Source organism: Euprymna scolopes, chromosome 30, assembly GCF_053919585.1.
Source record: "Euprymna scolopes isolate OS-2025 chromosome 30, ASM5391958v1, whole genome shotgun sequence".
Classification (NCBI taxonomy): Eukaryota; Metazoa; Mollusca; class Cephalopoda; order Sepiida; family Sepiolidae; genus Euprymna; species Euprymna scolopes.
The window spans coordinates 3710386-3735009 of record NC_136511.1 but is presented as its reverse complement, the minus strand read 5'-3'; the positions used below and the strand labels follow the sequence as shown (position 1 = coordinate 3735009).

General features: G+C 36.0%; 1 protein-coding gene across 1 annotated transcript in view; it reads right to left on the bottom strand.

Annotated features, from left to right (window-relative positions):
- The window catches only part of LOC145254573 (seminal metalloprotease 1-like), a 35637-nt gene extending 11279 nt beyond the window's left edge, over positions 1-24358 (bottom strand). The window contains exons 1-8 of the mRNA XM_080113182.1: positions 24269-24358; positions 18996-19011; positions 14325-14357; positions 13364-13404; positions 11974-12049; positions 9453-9588; positions 6164-6339; positions 466-708 (exon numbers count right to left, since the gene is read on the bottom strand). Coding sequence (XP_079969308.1) covers positions 466-708; positions 6164-6339; positions 9453-9588; positions 11974-12049; positions 13364-13404; positions 14325-14357; positions 18996-19011; positions 24269-24343 — 796 coding nt within the window. The 5' untranslated portion in view covers positions 24344-24358. The remainder of the gene's footprint in view (positions 1-465; positions 709-6163; positions 6340-9452; positions 9589-11973; positions 12050-13363; positions 13405-14324; positions 14358-18995; positions 19012-24268) is intronic.
- Positions 24359-24624: the final 266 nt, after the last annotated feature.

Below are 24624 nucleotides of genomic sequence, written 5' to 3'. Positions count from 1 at the left end.
CTAAATTCTTTCTTTCTTTGCGTGTTTTTGAAGAATATGATCATACAAAAGTTCTCCATGTTTTTCTGCAGTCCTCTTCATTCTGATTGTGCTCTTCAAGATTTTTCGAATAACATCGGTTGGGTAGTAAGGGCAGTCAGTACAGTTGCATCACATGGCCATCTACTCAATATTCGCATTTGGTTGTGTCAGTTTTGTAATTCGATGTAGTCTATACCAATTTTGGATCATCCCATTCCCGTTCTCAAACGATTGACTGGATCTAGGATGCTTCTGAACCGGGAGGGATTGCCTCAGAAGGAAGGATTCCTATGTTTGCCGACGGCGGGATTAAGCTGTCTGGTTCACAGCTGTACTCTGATCTCTTCCTGAGATGTTGATCCGACATCGCTACCGAAGCTTAACTAACGGACATATTATGAGGACCTATATATCAACGTGATTGTCCCATACGAACTGACTTACCTATATCTGGCACCAACTTCCTTTCAGGACAACCATAGAATCTCTGTAACTGTACAATGTCCAACTGACTCATGCCAATACGCTGACCAATATTGACCCCTTTTTTCAGTGGCACGATTGTCGGTTTTGATCGGTCGATAGCAAAACTTGAATCATCGTAATGCATTATCGAGTTGTAATCGTACGGAAGTCCTTGCGTGTTGATCACCGGCGGCAGAAGTTTCACAAAGTTTCCTTTGTCCTCTGAAAGAGAAGAAAGTAAAACGAATGAAAAAAATTTAAATGAAAAATTTCATAATAAGAAAATGAAGAAAATATTCTATAGTTGCAGATGTATTCGTTTCTGGTTCTGCCTATTAACTAATAATTAATGTTGTTGTCAGAATATGAACCGCGTTATCGTCAACATATTTTTATCATCGAGTGTCTTTGGTATTTCTCTTCAAAGGTTTGTCAAGAAACCTGTTGCATTCAAAGCTGGTGACGTTACCACTATATAGACGTGACCCACGTATCAACTGATTAAAAATTAAAATTAAAATAAACAAAGATTAATGTACAAAATATATAACGATTTTTTTTTTTAATTTGACGATTTTTTGACCTCTTAAAACTATTTTAACCGGTTAAAGACCCATGAAAATACATTTTAAAAACTATTTTAACCGGTTAAAGACCCATGAAAATACATTTTAAAAACTATTTTAAACGGGTAAAGACCCATGAAAGAACGGTGCGTAAGAATTCAATCATATTGGGGCCCCCTAGCGCCGCTCTGCGACTTTTAGTTTCGATGGAGATACAGCTTGAAAATACGGAGACAGACAGACGGACAGACATATAACCTTTTATATATTAGACTTAACAAACCAAAGGTGTAAGCGGCTTAAAACAGGTTTCTTTAATATCCGAAAGCAAATCTGACCGGACATGTTTTGCTTTGCACTTTGAATCGGCTATTCTTCTGTTTTGTCGTATTGTTTGTATTTATTTATTTTTATTTACTCCAAAATATTTAGAAATTAGGTAATATATTCATAAATGAAATCCAATTGAACGTTAATTTGTATTTATTGAGTGTATATTGTCATCAGGAGAGGAGAGTTCTTAAAAAAGTGAGGTAATTATAAAAAATATGTTCTTGTCAAGAAATCTCCCTATATAAAAACAAACATTTTTAAAAATCTTCATAATGCACGTACAGGTGATGTAACGAAAATATAATTAAAAAAATAGCGTAAATTGATCAAGTAGTTTTATTTATATAAAGAAAATCATTTTAGGAGATTAATGAGAAATCGTAGGCATTACTATAGAAATATCTTAAGGTTTGAATTATCTTGAGTACCACATATGCCTGTGCATTTAGATTGGGTTGACTTTCTTCTGATGGGTTGAAGGTACCGGATTGATAGTTCCTGGCTGCTGTTTTCGACTGGTAGTATAGGTTCCCTAACTCTTTGGTAGCGCTTGGAGCGGCTGTTCCATCAACAATTGTATAATATCGGGATGTTTGTAGTGCCATGTCGTGCATGGAAAGGGACCCTGCACTCATCCCCGGTGGACTTTCCTGAGGCCACAATCCTAGTTGAAGAAAGGTCAGCTGATAGTCTACGTGTATTGCATGTGTAATACTCTGCATGACTTCCTGTTCAGCTCCCCCTTACTTAAACTGAAACTCTTTAAAAAATATGATGACAGTGCAATCTAAAAATAAGCTTAAACCAGGTTTAGGGTCAAATAAATCCAACGCTTCCTCCCTTGGGGCCTGCATTCACAAACATCCGTGGGCTTAGAACTAATCTAGCTGAAGTTGAAGCATTTCTCCTAACAAATACCCCGGATATCTTAGCACTAAGTGAGACTAACCTACACTCCTCCATCCCCTCTAACTACTTTAACATGACTGGATATCTTCCACTCTGCCGTAAGGACTCTGACAGATATATGCACGGACTTGGTGTTTACATTCGTAATACCCTTCCCTTGACTAGAGAAATAAACCTAGAATCGGACGATCAAACCTTTATGTGCTTTAGATTAAACATGCAACACAACCTTAGCTACTTTTATTTTCTCTACCGCTCTCCCTCGACCCAGGACGGCACAATAATAAACGAAGTCTCTGACAGCATAGACAAAGCACCCTCCCTCGACACTAGCGCACAAGTACATGTATTTGGTGACTTTAATGTCCACCACAAAAACTGGTTGGGATTCTCTACTTACACAGACACAGCAGGCAGCACAACACATAGCTTCTCTATATCTCACTCCCTATCACAAATGGTTACATTCCCAACCCATTTCCCTGATCAGCAAGAACAAAAACCATCATTTCTAGATCTGTTTTTGACCATAGTTCCCGATGATTGTATAACGAATGCCAACAGCCCACTTGGGAACGCTGATCATGCAGTGATAATGGTTGAAACTGTCCTAAACTCTAGAGCCCAAACTGAAGAGCCAGTGCTCAAAACAACGAGATATTATAAAAAGGCTGACTGGGAAGCCATCAGAGATCTTATACGAGATGCCCCACGGGAAAATATTTTTCTCTTTCTGCTGAATAGTGCGCAAATGAGACCACTGAATGGTTCAAAACTGCAATTGAAGCACATGTCTCCATGCGAAAATTTTATAACAAGCCCCACTCTCATCAATGGTTTACTTCGATTTGCGCAACTGCAAGCATACCTCAGATTTAACCGATATAAGTCCAGTTCAAACAGACAGAAGTACATAGAAGTTAGAAGTAACGTTAAGAAAGAAATAGCGACAGCTAAAAGTGAATTTGCTGAAACCACTAAAAAACGCATCGAAGAACAGAAATTTGGAACTCGAGACTTCTGGAAAATATACAACAGCGTAGTAAATAATGGGAAATCAACAATTCCCCCCACTAACCAACAATCACGAGGCTGTTTGCTCAGCAACCGAGAAGGCTAACATGCTTGCAGTCGGTTTGCCTCAAACTCCACACTGGACCCTTAAAATCACCCCCTACCTGACTTTCCTATGCGGACAGACGCCGCGTTAGACGATCTGAAAATCACCCCTGCTCAGGTGCATGCTATCATAAAAACCATTGACACTTCAAAAGCATGTGGACCAGATCTCATCCCAGCTGCGCTATTAAAAAAGTGCTCAGCTAAAGTAGCTCAAGTTCTCTCCATCTCTACAACAAATGCCTTAATGAATCTTGCTTTTCGGGTTGTTGGAAAACTGCTTCTGTGGTACCAGTATTCAAGAATACTGGCGAAAGAACTGACCCATTAAATTATCGCCCCATTAGCCTCCTCCCACTTTTTTCAAAAATATTTGAGACCTTAATTAACCATGCTCTAGTCCATCACCCTACAGATCCTAAACTTCTGACTGACCAACAATATTGATTTAGACAAACCCGTTCCACAGCAGACATCCTAACTGTAATCTCTGAACGTATATACCACTCACTGGACAAAGCTCTAGATATATCTAAGGCTTTTGACAGGGTATGGCATGAGGGTCTCCTCAGGAAAATTAGATCATATGGTATCATTGGTAGAATACTAAACATAATTAAATCCTTCTTAGATAAGAGAAAAATCCAGGTTGTCTACGACGGTCGTACATCTAAACAATATGATATAAATGCGGGAGTGTCCCAAGGGTCTATCCTTGGACCTCTGTTGTTCCTAATATACATAAATGACCTCCCCGACAAAATTGCCTCTGAGATGGGTATATATGCTGATGACACCACACTCTATAACAGGCACAACAGGAAAACGAATGAAAACATATCTAAAGAAATAGCAGAAACACTAGAGGATGCCATCCAATCTGTAGTGGAATGGGGACAAAAATGGATGGTCACGTTCAATGCCACCAAGACTAAACTAGTTTCTTTCAATAATTACAAGAAACCTTCTCTACCACCAATAGCAATGGCCAACGACACTTTATATGAGAGTACATCTTTCAAACTGCTTGGCCTAATGTTCACAGGGAACATGAGTTGGAACAATTACATTGAAAGCATTGCCAGGGCCGCTGCAAAGAAGGTGGGCTCTCTCTACCGTGCTAGAAAATTACTAACACCCGAAAGTATCATGTACCTCTATAAGGCCACCATTCGCCCATGTATGGAGTATTGCTATCATATTTGGGCTGGTGCATCTGCTACTAGTATCTCGCTTGACAAGGTTCAAAAGAAAGTCACCAATCTGATAGGCCCTGAACTGGCATCTAAGCTTCAGCCTCTGTCCCATCGACGAAATGTTGCATCCCTCCCTCTGTTCTACAAGTATTTTAATGGAGAATACTCTGACGAACTGCAAGCACTTATGCCCTCACGAAGTAAACACCCTCGACAAACCCGACAGGCAGCTAAATCTCACCCCCACACAGTATTCTACTGCAGTAATTTCTTCCCCAGAACCGCTAGACTTTGGAATTCCATTCCAGGTCCCTGCTTCCCCAACTGTACTAACGTGCAGTAGTTCAAGTGTAACGTGAACAGACATCTTGCTACCCAAATACGCACATAGAATCCCAGTAGATGTTACTCCTGATAGTAGCCCCCTACACCAAAGTGGCAATGTGCCTTGTTCGAGGTGAAAATGTAATTAAAAAAATTAAAAAATTATTATCTTCTATTAATTCTTATCATCTTTTCTTGTCGTGATTTTCTTTCACAATGGCGAGCGAGACAGTCACTCCTCCGATACTCATAACTAGGACCAGGACAACAGCATATTCTTTTTATTGTTCTCACTTTCGAGTGTGTATCCATTGATATCTTATATGCTTTTATATAGAGTTATGTGGTTCCGGTTGATTAATTGTGTCCGTGTCGGATATATACTCGAGAATCAAAACAATGAAAAGAAGATTCAGTTGTCATAACCCTATTTATAATATGTGACTTTCTTTATAAAAATAAAATTATTTCCTCAACTTACGTTATTTTTGGACTATAATACTTTCGCTTCGTCACGGGTACGTGCACCATATAGATTTTTCTTACTGTTAGGACGATACAAAAAGTATAATGCAAAGAGGAGTAACTCTTTACTTTGTGGGCAAAGTTGCCCCCTCCCATTGCCCGCACTCCTAAACTTTAAATTCTCACGATTTCTCGCGAGATCAACATCCGGAAGTAGACAGTGCAGGGAAAACACAGTAACTTTCAAAATTGTTGTTCCAGTTTTCATGCTTGGACTTCTAACCTTTCATGTACTATGTTTGAATTGTCCTTACGTGTATGTGTGTCTCTGTAATAAACGTATATCGTTATGTAACAGCGAGTGATTTTCTAATTTGTTCATAATTGTTCTATTCTTTCATCATGAGCTGCAAACATACCCACGAGAAGGCTGGAGCCCTGCGGTAAGATATTTTATGTTATACTAGCAGTTCCGCCCGGCTTTGCGCGGGCCCTATGTACTGTTCATAAGGTTATGTGCATATGTATATATTAAAAAGTGTGAATATGTAAAGTAATGCCTTTCTGTATAATAGTCTTCCTTAACTACTATAGAGAAACGACAGACATACATTTTTACACACACACACACACACACACACACACACACATATATATATATATTATGTTATATTGATCCTAACGCCTCCCACGATATAACACTTACTCTTTTTAATACATGGAGAATTAAATTAAAAAAAACGTCACAGTTTACCCAATACTCACTTTCACTAACATTATCCAACATAACCTTAACATACTTGTCTCGGTCAGGTCGACTTTGTTCGTGATAGAATCCAAGACTATGCAAAACTTCATGTATTATGATTCCTTTGGTGCGGCATCCATAACCCAATTTGACTCCTTGACGGTCTCCTGTGAATCCAATCCGACTCCGACATCTAAAACACAGAAAATGTATAAAATGTTTGATACCTCTATGTTTTTTTTTTACAAGAAGGGTAACCACTAAAAAAGGCCAACCCGGAGGCCACGTGAGAATAAAGGTGAATAGGTGTACAATGGTCAACGGGACAGCTTAGTTATAACTAGTTTAGTAATAATTTTGTGAAGCCGTCCCCTTAAATAATCAAATTATACACATAATTTGATTATTAAAGAAGACAGCTCAGTAAAAACTTGTTTACATTGGATTTGAAGACGACCATATTGTAGTCAGCCGGAAAACTGGCCAGTGGAACAGAGTACCACAGGCGGGCTGTTTTATGAAAAAAGCTTTGTTCATGGAATCTGAGTTTAGATTTAAGCATATATAAAGAGTGGCAAAAATTGTTGATAGTGGTTGCAGCAAGACGAGTGTTTTTGCGAGGAGGGGATTAGTCTTTAATACAAAAATGAGCACAGATTTAACCATATACCACCGTCAATTTAGCATAGAACACTTGTTCTAAATCAACAGGCTTTAACTTTTACCCATTTAATAGATAAAAATGTTTAATATGTTTATATATTTCTATGTATAATAATCATCCTTCAGCTAAATAATCGATTATTATGAATTTTAGACCACAGCTGTTAGGAGTAACATTAGGGAACGTGAGATATATTTAGTTAGATTTAGTTTCATATAAAGCGGGAGACTCGAACCTTTTGGGTCAAGGCTCCCGCTTTCTATGATTTTTTTCTAAATAGGCATTAAAGTTTCTTTGGGTATTTTATTAGGCGTTAGGGACATAATATAGGCACAACCTCGTACTTAAAAATAAAACTATTTCAGATTGGCATAAATTTAGGGTCATAGTAACGACACACGATTCGAGGAAGACAAACTAATTTCAATTTGTTTTAAGACCATTCACAACTTACACACATTGAATCCAGATCATGTCATGGATTTTGAGCAAAATTGGAAAACCAACTATTTAGTAAGATTATATCTTGATGTAACTCTCCCTGCCCCCCCCCCAAATGTAAAGTTTACAAAACACAATGTGCCTATGTTACTCAGAATATAAATCACATAATTTTTTTATGACCCGTTCATTAGTTTAAGTGATATTCCCCCGATATATATATATATATATATATATATATATATATATATATATATATATATATATATAATTCAAACACGGGAGCTTGAATACATGGATAAGTGGAAGTTTTAGTCATTTACAACTGCTTTAACGCTTCACCACTCATTTTTTAATCAAATTTAACACAATTATTACAGTTTATAGATCACATTCTCAGCTATATTGTGAAAAAACAATATTCAATATTCGCTCAGTAAAACAAAAGTTATGATGAATTTACTGATGTTCAAAATCGTAAAAAACGTAAGGGGGTTAGCGACGTTTTTAATGACTAGTTTCCATGGCAACCATGTCGCTTCAGCGACTAGTGTTGCCAATCATTCACTGCTGTCGCGAAAAAAAGAAGTAACAAGTGAAATAGACAGAATGAAAGAATGACAAGGGAGATAATTAGGGGGATTTTATTGAAGCAGACCAGTGCCGTACATTGTTATTGCATATGTGTATGTTATGTTTATGAGAGCAAAAAATAAGACTGAAATTCAACAAAAAACACGTGAAATTATTGGAAGCATAGAAAAATCATGGATTACAATAGAAAAATGTCAACATGAGAAGTAATATGATTAAGCTAAAACATGGAAAATAAAGGACTAGCTGTTAAAACTGGAAAAGAAAAGGACAAGTTATTCGAGTAAAAAAATATAATAAATTGATAACTAAAATATTGCAGCATTAAGAATTTTTTAAAATTCAATTTAACATCATATAGTCTATTCTTACAATTCTTATTGTAACATATATATATATATATATATATATATATATATTGTCCCAACAAAAATATATGCACTCTTTAAACGACCATAAAACCAACATTTATAAAAAGAAAGTAAAGTTTTATACATCAAAATACTGTGAACAAATATAGAAACCAGTTAATTATCGAAAGAGTTTAAATAATTAGCCATTGTGGTCCATTAACAGCTGACAACGTTCAGTAATTTAATCGAAAACGTCCCTAATCAGTTCAATTGATATGTTGACATATCTACTTTCAATGGTTGCTTTCAACTCATTTATTGTGGCTTGTTTTGTCGTGTGAACCCTGTGTTTAACATGCCCCCCCGCCGCCTCCTCCAATCCATGGAGAGGAGGTCAAATCCGGTTAACGTGTACAGTACTCGATACTTCCTCTTCGTCCTAACTATCTGTTTAGCAGGTGAGTATCAAGATATGATCTTACAACATGATGATAGTGGGGAAGTGCTCCATCCTGCTGGAAGTGCCATTCTTTACACACACACACACACACACACACACACACACACACACACACACACACACACACACACATATTCTTTATAGACATACACACATTCTTTATACACATATACACACACACATATATATGTGTATACGTTTTATTTTTTTGTTACCGTTTTATATGTTTAGTTACACATGTTTCGGTTGCCACACGATATCTACGATCCAGCAAAATCGTTCTTCCAAATAATAATAGCTATTTCTGTTCTTCCAAATAATAATAGCCATTTCTGTTCTTCCAAATAATAATAGCCATTTCTGCAAGGTCTGACGAGGCTGCTGGATCGTAGATATAGTCCAGCAACCGAAACATGCGTAACTAAACAGATAAAACGGTAATAAAAACATAAAACTCATATTTGCTCTGCAATAGTATTGAGCACTCTCTTCAAGGTTTTACTAATTACCATTTTTGCTGTATATATATATATATATATATATATATATATATATATATATATATATATGTGTATATATATAGTAAATACGGCAATTTTAGGCTTCGGTTCAGGTCTGAGAAAATCCTGGTCATGTTTAACGAATATCTGAATTACTCTTATTTCTTTAGTCGTTATGGTCATAGCGCCGAGTTGAAGCGATGCTACACACAAAAGATGTTATAATAATTTTCCAATTATATGCAATATATTTTTCATGGAAACAGTTTTATGCAAAAGTGGTCACAAACTTACCCAACACCTTTGGAAAAATAAATATAGATGTCTTCATCTGTTTGGTTGAAAAAAGTGATGCAGTCTTTACCATCGACGCGAACGTTTTCTTCAATTTCTCTGAGGGCTTCAACGATAGTATTTACGACATCTTCGCCTGCAATAAAAAGCTCAATCGATAAATGGTTCGATTGCTTAAATGTTTTGAATAATAATTAAAAGGAATCTAAATGATATTTAACTGACTCCCTTGAAGCGGGATCATTGATAATCCAGGTGATTCTGACTCGCTCCCCTTTGACGGGGAGCAAGTGGTGCAATCGATGAAAAGGTGTCTTGTACTCCTTTTGTCATGCTATAGTTAAGCCCAGCAAGTAAAATAAATGTGTTTTTTTGTTTTTGGTTTTACTTGGGAGTTATCAAGGTCCGAAGGCCACTCGAGGATAATAGTTAATGAATGTAAGGTGGAAGTGTAGTATTCGTTCTATAACGTTTTAGACGTGGGATTTAGTGTGTAAAAGGCCTATGGTGCCACATAAACCCAGAGTTAAACCGACATATATGAGAAGCGCCAGAGTCTGTGTTTTCTATTTTTGTGCCCTGCTTCATAATTATGAGCCCATGCGCCGTAATCGACGGTCGCCAATACGTAAAACACAACGACACGACCATAAGAACAGGGAATGGAGAAGAAATCAACGACACACAAGTGGGGTTGTCGACTTGTCGGTGGGGCCACGAGGTGTCACACTCGAACTTGAAGCAGGTGGCGCAATGGGTGAAGTTGCTTCTTACTTTTAACGCCGCTAACATCATGTTTCTCTTTTTCCAGTTCGCCATCCTTCGAATGCCAACCTTCACGTCGTCTAGGGTAATCACGATATTCTCCATCTGCGAACGTTGCGTTGCCATCTCTCATCCCCTTTGCGTCGCTTTTCGATAGGCCAAATCCCACACACGAAAATCCTTATTTGGAGCACTGTTATTTCCAGCCTTCTTTGTACCACTCAGTTCCTTATACAGCTGAGGCTGTTTGTTCCGGAACAGGAAAGCAATATTTTTCCTAACAAAATTTACAATTTTCACACCACCAGCACGCATCTCCTTTTTGATCATTGCTAAAAGCGCCATCACCTCTCTCTCCGTCAGACAATACTTCCTTTCAGGCTCGTCCTTGGCTTTTTGTCATAGTTTAACTCTCTTTCTTATCTGTGCAATTCTGGCAGTATCTTAATACTTTACTCAGGCCGCCTCTACCAATATTGCTTTCTGTCCTTCTCCCTCTCTTTTTTCTTCTGCATTAAGCCAAGACGATCCGCAATAACATATGACGCTGCGTACAGAAGCCTATTAAGTTCTGTGATAGATATGTTCTTTATCACAATGTTGCGAATTACACCTTGGACTACTTTCCTCTCGCTTCTCATCTCCTGCATCTATTTATGATCTAGCTATCATGGAAAACCCCTCTTTGACATTTAAACACAATTTAAGATGGCGTCTATTTACATGCTAAAATTATAAAATCAAAATAATTTCTAATTTTGTTATGTATAATTTAATATAAAAATATATATTTATTTTTAAGCAGAATGAACATTAGGGACTTCCCCCATTATAAAAAATAGGGGGGTGTTACAATATTTTTGCAACATAAAGGGGTATGATTCCGCATAGTCGGGAGATTCTATTTATAAACGATGCTGCTAGGAACTGACGAATCAAATTAATTCACGTTCTGCTACCAACCAATCAGAAACCAGAATTGCTCCATAAATATTAAACCTTTCTGTAGCAATTTCGCGTATGTTTTTTCGTCTCAGCACGGAAGAATCTCTTGCTCCGTGGATTCCAACCCGAGTTCTGTCTACTGCAAACTAGTCACCTCTCAGGACTTGTGTGGAACAACGAACCATCGGAAACTGTTCTGTCTACTGCAAACCAGTCACCTCTCAGGACTTTAGAACAAGGAACCGTCGGAAACTGTTCTGTCTACTGCAAACCAGTCACCTCTCAGGACTTTAGAACAAGGAACTATCGTAAACTGTTCTGTCTACTGCAAACCAGTCACCTCTCAGGACTTTAGAACAAGGAACCGTCGGAAACTGTTCTGTCTACTGCAAACCAGTCACCTCTCAGGACTTGTGTAGAACAACGAACCGTCGAAAACTGTTCTGTCTACTGCAAACCAGTCACCTCTCAGGACTTGTGTAGAACAACGAACCGTCGAAAACTGTTCTGTCTACTGCAAACCAGTCACCTCTCAGGACTTGTGTAGAACAACGAACCGTCGAAAACTGTTCTGTCTACTGCAAACCAGTCACCTCTCAGGACTTGTGTAGAACAACGAACCGTCGGAAACTGTTCTGAAACTAAACATGGCTTACACTTCTAGAACCACTGTCTAAGAGTCATGTACCTAATCCCCCTCAAAGCATATTCTTCTACTACTACTACTACTACTACTACTACTAATACTGCTACTACTACTACTACTACTACTACTAATAATAATATAATATCTGTTTAATATAATGCTTACCAAAATATGAATGAATGTGAACTGGAATTTTTCTCATGGGCCATCTTTTTTTCAAATCTCCAACCACACTCCTACTCTGTTTATAAAAAAAGACAACAAAAAAATCTTTACAATCGTGAATTAATCCGTACATTTTATCCGAATAACATTGTTTGATAATGCATGGACGAATTATCGAATCAACACATCGAACTTGGATGTATTTTCGTTTTGTTTTTGGGTAGCTGTCGTTTAGATTTTTTTTAGTGGTGATGGGTGGGACTGAAATGTTGTGAAAGCTGAATAGAAAAAAGCAATTTCTTCAATCGCGGAATGAAATTTAACCATGCCGAAATATAAAATCAAAATCAATTGCAATATATTAGTTGCTGAACTCTATTCATATGAACAGAAAGAAAGGAGTGTTGTACATTGATGTTTCTAGCCTAAGAACACATATTTATGTATGTTTTAATTACGCATTCATACCAAACAAGATACAGCGCAACTTTGATGTAGAGGGGGCTACTATCAAGGATATAAGTTGCAGCGAGTTGAGCAGCAAGATGTCTGTTCACATTACACTTGAACTTCTGCATATAGGTACAGTTGGGGAAGCAGGAACCCGAAAGGATATCCAAAGTCTAGGAGTTCTGGGGAATAAACTATTAGAGTAATATGCTTTTTTATCTAAGGATCTCTACTGTTTAGGGGTTAGGGTTAGTGTTAGGGTTAGTGTATGGGTTAGGGTTAGTGTTAGGGTTAGGGGTGAGATTTTACTGCTTGTCGAGTTTACCGAGGGTATTTACTTCGGGGGGGGGGGGTGCGTACAAGAGCTTGTAGTTCATCGGAACATCCACCATTAAAATACATTGCTCACACTAACCATGTGTATCCCCATTTCATTGAGCTTAAACAATTGAAGACTAGAAGTGCATTTGGGGATTACGTAAACCTAGCTTCACCATCAAATCTTAATTATACTTACATCCTTTCAGAGAATGACCACTGTCTCTTGAAACGGGAAAATACCAAATATAATAGGTATAATTGATCTCTTTTTCATTATAATTGTAAATGCGATTATTGATAAACGTACGAGTATATTTTTAATTATGATTCTCCGCTTATAAAGGATAAAAGCTCCTCGAGGATAAAGGTTAATGATATGGATAGATTTGTGTTCAAATCATAATTAATATTATGAGTAGATTGAAAATATTGAATAGAATTAGTAAAAATTGATGACGGTATATGAATAGTGCTTAGCGACAATTAGTTTTTAAGATGACCATGTTGCAGCCGCCAGGGAAGCGAAATGAGATGTCAAAAGATACATATTGGATAAATAAATCACATTGCAGTTATAATAAACTATGTTGAAAGATGTAATTAATATGAAAATACTTACGAAACGAGTGCGACTCAATTCGATATCACCTTCAAAGAGACCTGAAAACACAAAGAAGTTATTAGATATGCCAAACTGTGTGTGTGTGTGTGTGTGTGTGTGTGTGTGAGAGAGAGAGAGAAACAGGAAGAGAGAGAGAAAGACCATGTATAAATGAAAAATGGTCAGCGCTCACTCCTCGGTCTTTCCTTTCTCCTTTATTTATTTATCAGCATTTATCGGTCTCACTTGGGGGGGGGGCAGTTAAAATGTATTCAACTAAAAAAAAAACAATATCTTTTTAGGGCTCGATACCTACGTAGTGTTTTTATGAGAAAATACGTATGCGATTCTGCCTACGTTTCGACGACAGTTTACGTCATCGAAACGGTGATAAATTAACGTAGGAATTTTTATAATGCTTCTTTTTAAATATTTTTCTTATATATATATATATATATATATATATATAAAAAAATATATATATATATATATATATATATGCGTAAATGTTCAGTATGTACTTCAACAGTTCTCAATACATAGGTCGAGCTAGTTAGTAAGTTACGAAAATATATATGGCAATCAAGCTACGCAGAATATCCCGCGTTTAATTCTCGTGAGAATTCGGCATACGCTTGGCGAATTCTCACGAAACGCGGAATATTCTGTGTAGCTTAATTGTCATATGCATTTTCATAACTTATATATATATATATATCTATATATATATATATATATATATATCTATATATATATATATATATATATGTATATGTATATATATATATATATATATATATATATATATATATATATATATATATATATAATCAATGCTTGGTGCATTTCGGGTCAAGTAACCGGTATCTTCAGACAACCTGATCTGATAGCCTAAGCACATAATCAGATTTTCTCTTCAGATTTGAAATTTGAGTTGATTTTTAAATCAATTAAGTTATCGATCGCTTATAGAACGTACCTGGTACTTCTTCTGGGTAGCGTGGATCAAATCCTGTAATGAAAGAATTTAGACATAATTTTAGAAAAAAAATGAAATTTTATGATTATATAATTTATCGTCTGGCCTCACTAGAATTCAGCCTGGAGGTGCAGACATTTGAATATCTTCACGCCTAGAAATAGCTGAACAATAAATATACAATGGTAAACTCTTTTACCTGTTTAAAGATCAATAATTTGTATCAAAATGTCGATAGAAATGTTCAAACGAGTTTACGTTTCTACTAAATAAGTACTTTTTATTTTTGAGTTCGAATGGGAAAAGTAATTTTTTATTATAATGAAACTGCAATTGCAAGAAATAATCAACAGTAATAGACCGATACATAATAGTTATTTGATCTTCTTCTTGTTCTTGTTGTTGTTCTTCTTCTGCTCACCATCATTATTATCGGGTCACAAGGAGCTATCACACAGCTCATAAAAGATCTCATTGGATACAGCCTGTGGTGTTCCCTGGAAGCTGAGTGACAAGTCTCTCCAGATTTTCCAGTAATCTCCACCTCTTTCGATCCCATTTGCAAATAAATTTGCATTATCGCAACAGCTGCTTGCCATTGATTTCACGTTGGCAGCGGCCATTTGTCTTCACTAGAATTTGAGTGGCAATAAGCCTCCCCAAGGTCCCAGTTCTCTTCGCTCTTATTTGGCTGAGGTCTGGTCAGTTCATCGGTCTTTCCTTCCTGCTTGACTCTACTTGGTTATTTGGTCTCGATCTTTTTTTTTTTGGAGGGGGGCAATGATGTGGCAATAGAGGTAGGGTTGGCTTTGAGAACTTATAGATATGCGGTTTCATTGTTCTTGCCATAAACCAGCTTTCAAAATATAAGCATCAACACTATTAATTCTTGAAAAAAAAAAAAAACTCAATTTCCAACTACCGTAATAAAAGAAAATTTAAATATGCCAAATTTTTTAGCCCCTATTGACACTTTGCCCCTTTGATTCTCTTTATCTTAATAATTTATACCCTTTATTCTATCTCTCTATAATATTCTTTTAATTATAGCCCACTTCCGGAATTTGCAGTTAGCCCACTTCCTTTTCCTCCTTACTTCCGAGATAGAACTTTTTTTTTGCGCTTGAGTGTTAGTATATATGTGCATGCATTTTTATCTGCGTGTATCCATGCGGACATCTATATGAATACATATATCTTTTCCGCCACTTTTGAAAAAGAGAGGTCCCTTTCTCTCGAAATTAATCAAAGTTCCATACCACTCACGGACTTTACATACACCGGACATACCAGCAACTTGGTTATGAATAATCATACATTGAGGTGAGAAAAGATAGACGAATAAAGGCTAGACACTCCTCTACTCAAGCACATCCGTCTACATCTATATGAATGTATGTGTCAGTGCCTGTATGAATGCATATCCTTCCACTCTTATATAAAAGTCACTTTTTGTGTGTGCGTGTGTGTGAGAGAGTTCCTTCCTCATAAGTTCCGAAATGGTTTAGCCTATCTTTTGCAAATCTCACACAAAGCTAATTTATATGTCTGGCAGTGTTCTTAGATATGTTTTGTACAGAAATTCAACCGATAATTATCGAAAATCGAAAAAAAAAATCCGATCTTAAAATGTCTTTTCTCACTTATAGATAACATGAAAGAATTTTTACAGTGGAATATTTTAAGTTACACAGGGTAAAGGAGATAATAAAATCTTAGCAAATCATTTCTTCGTAAAAAGCAGCTTTGTTGGTATTTGGATATATAGCTCAGTGGTGGAGCATTCGACTAAAGATCGAATGATTCCCTCTTCAAACCGGATGTATCTCACCATTTTATTTTAAGTTTCTCTTATTAATGAGTTCAATTTACGATAAAAGAAGACGTACCTTTTACAATCGCCGCAAATCATTTCCTCGTTTGCATATTTTAAAACTAAACATTAATCAGAAGTGACTTCTCCAGGGCATTCATCGTCATACCTAAATATCAGCTAACGTGATATTGTAAATAAACACAGACGGAATTTGATGAACAATATTATCATTATTATTTTTTAAATTAATTAATTAATTTATTTATTTATTTATTTTTGTGAATTCGTTCACCAGGCAAATTATCCCTCGTAATATATAATAAGCAATAGAAGACTTATTCTATAATAATACATACATAATCTTCATGAATGAAAATATGTTTAAGCGTATTGTAGTATCGGGCAACGCCTGACGTCCAGCTAACACACACAAACACACACATACATGCACGCACACATACACACAGACATATATGTGTGTGTGTATATATATATATGTGCATATATGTGTGTGTCTGTTTTAACTAACATGCACACACACAAACACACATTTATGTGTGTATATATATTGTATATATATATATATATATCTTGAATAGATGTGACATACAAATTGAGCAATTTCCATCGAGTTGACTTCCTCTGGAGGTTGAATGAACAATTACATGGCTCCTCAAACAAGCAGTAGACTTGCAAACTTTGCTGCATGTTAAGCAGATCGTTTGCTTCGTACTCACAGGTTCAAAGTTGACGTGAACAGGAGTTTTGTGCGACTTAATGTGGTTGACGTATCCAGCTTTTGAAAAAAAGCACTCGTTCACAAGTGTCGCATTTCCATACATGCATACATACATACATGATGATTGCAACGTCTTGTCAGACGAGTGCCACTCCCTCAGACATTTAAAATCCATGAGCTCAAATGTCAAAGGGAGTATCTATACAAATATGATGTTACAGAGTCTTAGCTTTGTACAACAGCTAAGTCTCTCTCTCGGTTCAAAATGTTGAGATCCAGCAACAAGCAAGAGGAAGATAGCCAGCAACAAATTAAACTGCAAACCAGCTTAATGCGGGTACTGGTCTTCCGCTTTATGGTTCTCTGATTTAAAACATACATACATACATGCATATACATACATACATTTAAACAGACAAGTGAGATTTATATTATAGAGGATAGACCTATTCATTTATTTATCTTTTTTACAATACTGATAACCGAAGGTGCTCAATTTTTTTTTTTACATAAAAATATTGTCTTCTTAATGAAATGTCGAAATCACTATTTCCGACATCATAGATAGGAATGTCAAGAATATTTGAAGGGCTTAAGAAATATTGCAGTATTATTTAATTGAAAAATTATCAAGATATAAAAAGCTCAATTTGCAAAGTGGAAATTAGGTATATGAAGAACATTATCGCCAATAAAAAATATATACTGATTTATATGAATATATTTGTAAATTTAATAAAGAAACCAAACATCGAAAGGGGAAGGGGTTATAAGTACAAAGTTTCATGAACATAAAATACATTCGCGTAATTATTTCAATATTCTCATTAGAAATCTATATAATATTCTGCTGTTTACCTTCCTTTATTATTCCGTACGTTACGTTTTTGAAAAAAACCAAATAAAATTTTTGAAAGCCAAACTGCTTAAAAAAAAAAAAGAAACAAAAGGCCAAATTCGCAGAATTTGGCTTCAAAAATGCCAATTTGGTAACACTGCATAAAATATAGAAGTAATTTCCCTTTGATGTTGCCTTATTTCGGATATCTTATAATAATATATGACCATTGATGTAATGGTGGGAGAAAAGAAACTCGTAGTAATTTCGACGTGCAGGTGCTTTTCACCGAAGAAAACCTCAATACGTTACATAAAAAGGAACACTAAAAAAAAAAAAAAAAAAAAGAAACAAACAAAACAGGGCAAACATTAAAAAAAAAAAACAGGGCAAACATTCGGAGTACTGTTGTCATATCTGGGCTGGTGCATCTGCTGCTTGTCTCTCGCTCCTGGACAGGGTTCAAAAGAGAGTCGCCAACCTGATAGGTCCTGAACTGTCATCTAGGCTTCAGCCTCTGTCCCATCGACGAGATGTTGCATCCCTCTGCCTGTTTTACAAATACTTTAATGGTGAATGTTGTGACGAACTGCAAACACTTGTACCTCCCCGATGTAACTACCCCCGACAAACTCGACAAGCTACTAAGTCTCATCCCTTTACAGTAGAGATCCCTAGGTGCAAGAAAGCCTTTTACTCCAATAGTTTCTTCCCCAGAACTGCGGGTCTTTGGAACTCCCTTCCGGGATTCTGCTTTCCCAACTGTACTGATATGCAGAAGTTCAAGTGTAATGTTAAAACATCTTTCTAATCATCTCCCTTCATAATGACCCTGCTAATTAAGTCCCTGATAGTAGCCCCCTGCTTCAAAGTGGCGCTGTGCCTTGCTTGGGGTGAAAATTGAATTAAAAAAAAATAAGAACATTGTATGCCAAGAGATGCTGGACTGAAGGAGCATTATAAAGATTGTCTCTTACAATGCGAGTTTATTATTCGTATTGAACTATGTAGCACAATATTACTTTCTGTCTATTAGTATTTATTGATTTATCTCGTTTAGGTCATTTCTATATGTAAATACAATGGGTATTATTTTCATAGAAATGTTAATAAACTCATATTTGCTGCGTGTTATTAATTTTTCCATCACTCGCAATAGTTTTCTTTTCAGCTTTATTAAAATATTTGTTGATTCTATATATTTTTCATTCCGTGGAATTTCCACGGGTCTTGCTAGTAAAAAAAACTATTTTGTAAAGAAGAATTAAATGTACTTACCAGGTACGTTTTCTGACTGCAATGTATAAATAAAATATATGAATAAATTTTTATTAGGCAATTTCTTTTAGAGTACGAGCAACAGTTTTAACTTAAAAATAAATTATGTAAAAGTATGTTTCTAAAAAAAAAAAAAAAAAAAAAAAAAAAAAAAGCTATACAACTAATTTCAAAACGTAGTGCTTAATCCCATAATTTGGATTCTTCATATATTAAGTGTTATTTCATAATGTCTAGATCGATGTAACCTTAGACCTTCTTTAGGTTGTTGAACTCGGGAAGCTTTCTGTCGAACCCAAGGACACGTGACCTAGTGGATAGAGTACTTGGTAAAATTTAGTTATACATTACACTCTTCATGAGGTTGAAAGTTCAATTCTCAGTGTAGGCGACACTCAAAATAAAATTGTGAATTGGTTAGGACATCTACCCAGTCATGGCTGACAGAACAACAGCATGCTATAACCGTGAATTAAGTAAACGGTTCCGTACAAAATTATGTGCAGATCATAAAGTTCGATAGAAAGATGCTTGAGTGTGAGAAGATACCCCTGAAAAAGGTCGGAGGTTATATCGATCGAGACGTTGTGAAAATGACACTCAAAACGAGAACAGTAATCCGAAGAATCCAAACAATACGAATAATTAATCTTCATCTCAAAAAATTTAAAAAATGGCTCTTTTTTTTTTTTTTTTTTTCATTTCTGCGGAACATTTTTTTCTCTAGTTTTTTTTGTGTGTGTGTGTACGATTATCTATTATGTCAGAAAAGATTTCTGACATTTTAGATTTTAGAATTGGGGTGGGATTACTTTCTTAAATAAATCTAACGTGAAATGATCACATATTACTTGAGCATCATCAGAAATATTGTTGGAAAAAAACGTCTATCTAATTTGTATTTTTAGTTATATCGTCTTTTATTGAGATTTAGTAACAATGTATGCTTTGAGAAGGCAAGGAGAAAGTACCGGCCAAGTTTTTAACGCTTTTTAATTTTAAGAATTGTATTTATTATTGGCTCACCTGGAGCTTTCACACAAGTCAACAAACGATCTGATTGGAAACGTGTGCTGTTCTTTGGAAGCTGAGTGACAACAAGTCTCTCCAGACATCCAGCGCTCTCCACCTCCTTCGATAGCATTTGCAAATGAATTTGCATCATCACAACAGCCGCTTACCATTGATTTCTCGCTGGTAGTGGCCATTGATTTATACTGGAATTTGAGTGGCACTCAGCCTCCCCGAGGTCCCAGTTCTTTTTGCGCTTGTCCAGCCGAGGTCTGGTTGGCGCTCGCTCCTCGGTCTTTCAGTCCTTATTGACCCTTCTCGGCCCTTTGGTATCACTTTTTTATTAGGGGGAACGGTGATAAAACAATGGGGGATTGCATGATGGGGGTGTAGAACTTGTAGATGTGCAACTTCGGTGTTCTTCATTGCCTGTAATGCTTATTCGTTATATTGTTTTGTATTATTCTCCGCATTCAAGGGTTTTCCTTAATATTTCAGTCGTTTTCATTATCGTTAGTCGTTGTACTTTTGCAGTTATTCCTCTGATTCCAATTTCTGACATTCTTTTTTCGAAGTTTTTCGGAATTGTTCCTAGTGCTCCTACTATTATCGGTACTATTTTGATTTTCTTCATCATCCAAATCCCTTTTCACTCTCTGGCTACCTCTGTGTATTTGCTTCGTTTCTCCTTTTCTTTCATACTCACCCTGTGGTCAGCTTGGATGCAAGGTCTACGATTTGACAGGATTTTCTTTCTTGTTAATTATTACATCTGGTCTGCTTGCTTGGGTGTGTTTGTCCGTCTCTATGTCCATGTTCCATAGCATTTTGTGGTTCTCGTTTTCGAGTGTTGTTGCGGGTTTATGCTTGTACCATTTGTCTGTACGCTCAAAATGCAGTCGTTTGCACAATTTCCAGTACACCACCCTCCCAACTTGGTCATGCCTGTCTTTGTAATCCTTTTGGACAAGTTTGCTGCATTCACTTACTATATGATTTATTGTTTCGTCTCTTTGTCCACAGAGTCTGCATTTGCTGTTTTCTTGTGTTTTATCGATCCCTGCTTTGATATTGTTGATTCTTATCGAGTTATCTTGTGCTCCAGTTATTAGAGATTCACTTATTCGGTTTATATGTCCTTTTCGCATCCATGTCCAGGTTTCTTCGTTATTCTCATCTTTTGTCATTCTTATGAATCATCCCTGGAGTTGTTTCTCTTCCCATTTCTCTTTTCTCGTTTTGTCGTTTGTCTATCTGTTTTTTGTTTTGTTGTTTTTTTTTTCAGTGTCTCTCGCTACCATAATTATCCTTTCAGTGTTTTGCATTATGTATTTTTCTTGTCTTTTTTCGTGTCCTTCACACAGTCTTCTATACAGACCAGTCCTCTCCCGCCGTCTTTCCTTTTCACGTAATATCTGTCAATATTGTCCTTTGGATGTAGTGCACTATGCATGGTCATGAGTTTCCTGGTTTTCTGATCGAGTTGTCTCAGTTCTTCTTTTGTCCACCCTATAAACGGTCCAGAGTATCTTACTAGTGATACTGCCCATGTATTTATACCTTATATTAGGTTTCTGCTATATAAATTCGTTTCCAGTCTCCTGAGGTATACAGGAGTTTTCTTGTTCTCCTGAGGTTTCTAATTTTCTCTTTTATTTCTGTTGCTCTGATGGTGTCCGCTTCCAGAATTCCCAAGTATTTATAGTCGTCTTGTTCCCCTAGTGCCCTCATTTCTGTTTGGTTGGGTAGTTCCATGCCTTCTGTCGTTTCCAGTTTTCCCTTTCTTATAACTAGTTGTGCGCACTTTTCCATTTCAAATTCCATTTGTATATCTTGACTGAAGATTCTGGTAGTGGTGATTAGCGTATCTAGCTCCTTTTCAGTCCTTGCAAAAAGCTTCAGATCGTCCATGTACATCAGGTGGTTCAATTTTTCCTCTGTATTCGAGAACTTGTATCCGGCTTGGCACTTTCTCAGAATACTGTTCAAGGGCATCATGGCTATGATGAACAGCAGTGGTGATAGTGAGTCTCCTTGGAAGATGCCTCTTTGTATGTTAATTTCTGTTATGTGTTGTCATCAGCTGTCAATTCCAGTCTCCATGTTTTCATTGCATTTTCTATCACGTTGGTGATCCCGCTTGGTATTTTATGCATTTTTAGGCATTCCATAATCCATGCTTGGGGGATCCTGTCGTACGCTTTTTTGTAGTCGATCAATGCCATGGCTTAATTCTTTCTCCTCCTTTGTACCTCCTTTAAGATCTTTTGATCTATATATAGCAGGTCATGTATTCCTATTTTTCCTTTTTGGCATCCTCTCTGCTCCTCGGGGATGGGTCCACGGTTATTCAGGGAGTTGTAGATTTGTTCCTTCAGTTGCGCTGTCAGTATCTTCCACATAGTTGGTAAGCACGTGATTCGCCTATAGTTTCTAGGGACGGTTCCTTTCTCCGTGTCTTTCTGTAGCAGTGTGGTTCTACCTTTTGTCATCAAGTCTGGTACGCTTGCTTCCTGCATACATCTTCTCAGGTTTTGGGCGAGCCTTTCGTGTAAGGTTGTGAATTTTTTGAATCAGTATGCATGTATCCCGTCGTGCCCTGATGCTATACAGTTTGCCATTTTTCCTATGGTTTTCTTTAGGTTTTCCTTGTTGATTTCATTCGCTGTTCCTTCTTCTATTTGTTGCAACTCTTCTTTCATGTCTTTCAGCCATTCGGCATTTCTATTGTGATCTCTTCGCTCTTCCCATATTTTTCTCCAGTATAGTTTTGTTTCTGTCGGATTTGGTTGTTTTGTTTTTGTTTTTCCTCCGTTCACATTTTCGTCGAATTTACTTTTATTAGTTTCAAATGTTTTGTTTTGTTTGCATTGTTCAGATTTATATCTATATCGTCTTAATCCCGCTTCTTTTGCTTTTATTTGTTGGTTCAGTTCTTCATGTTTCTTGTTTAGGCTCTCCCTGTCAGTTACATTTCCAATATTCCGTTTTCTCCACATTGCTTCCTTCCTGGTGTATTATTATTGTTGTTGTTATTATTATCATTATTATTATTATTATTATTATTATTATTATTATTATTACTTGCGGAGAACAAGGTGTGCTTCAGTTCAAGCGGTTACGTCAAACAAGTATTTTATTTATTTATTATTTATTGTACTGAGTATTTTTCGAACGGAATTCTTTAGCAACATGATTCGTAATTGTAGACAGAAAAAAGAAAAATAAACACAATTAATCAGTAAAAAAAATTCACAAACGTGATTCTTAAATATCGAAAAATAACACAACAAAATACAACAACAACAAAAAATGTGTTGTATATATATTAGCAAAACAAAATCAATTTGGCTATTCAAACAATTTTTTAAAGTGTAATGTACGGACTAACTAAGAAAAGAACAAATCGAATATTAAGTAGATTTCTGTTGTAAAGAAATGGATGAAAATATTGAAATAATTAACTGAATTCATTTTGTGTTCAAGAAAGTTTGTAGTTTATAATTCTAGAGGAACTGGAATTTTTCAATTAAGAAGACAATACTTTTCCGTAAAAAGAATTGAGCGCCTTCGCTATCAGTATCGTAAAAAAATATAAATAAATGGATTCCCTATTTTTATAATAATCTGACAATATAATAATGTAATAATATAATAATCTAGCAATATAATAATATTATAATATTAGCAACAATCTGTAGCAATATAATAATATAATGATTTAACAATATAATAATAATCTGCTATATATGTTAGCCAAAATTATCAATTAACGACTTTTTCAAATAGGAATAATAAAATAATAATGTGGCTTAGTTTTTTTTACCTTTACCCCAAACAAGGTATATTGCCCCTGAAAAGGAATTACTGTGGTCAGAAGTCAGATTTATAGGTGGTATCATAAGCAAGGAGTTGTGCAGCAATATCTGTGTTCACATTACATTTAAATTTGGTTCAATTGGAGAAAAAAGTAGCCGGACGGGAATACAAAAAAAAAAAAAAAAGGTTTAAAGAAAAGAACTAGATTAGAAACATTTCAGGCATTTGAAAACATCTACAGTGAAGGGGTGAAATTCTGCTGTAAGCGAGGGTTTTACGGTTAGTAGGATAAAGTGCAGTAGGTTCATCGAAGCACATTCGGTGAAAATACTGACAAAGCAACCACACTGCTGTAACGTTGTGGTGGTGGGAAAGTTTCTGGAGTTGGATAGGCAGTTTTTTAAATTAATAAAAAAAATATAAAAACAAAAACCTGAAACTACCTCATCAGTCAGGGGTGAAGAGCTGACAACGCACCCAAAGCACAGAAACACAGCCCAGATCTTTGCAACATGCATGGTAATCACTGGTTTTCTCTCTGCCTGTTTTCAATTTTATAGTTTTGAGATAACAATCCAGTTCATCACGATAAAAGAAATACAACGGACGCCATAACATTTTGAAGAAAGATAAGTTCAGTGACATGAGATAACAATTTAAGCAAATGACATACATAATAACAAAGTAATGACACACATAATAACAAAGTAATGACATACATAATAACAAAGTAATGACATACATAATAACAAAGTAAATATACATATTTAATAGATTTTATATTTAAGACAAAAACGAT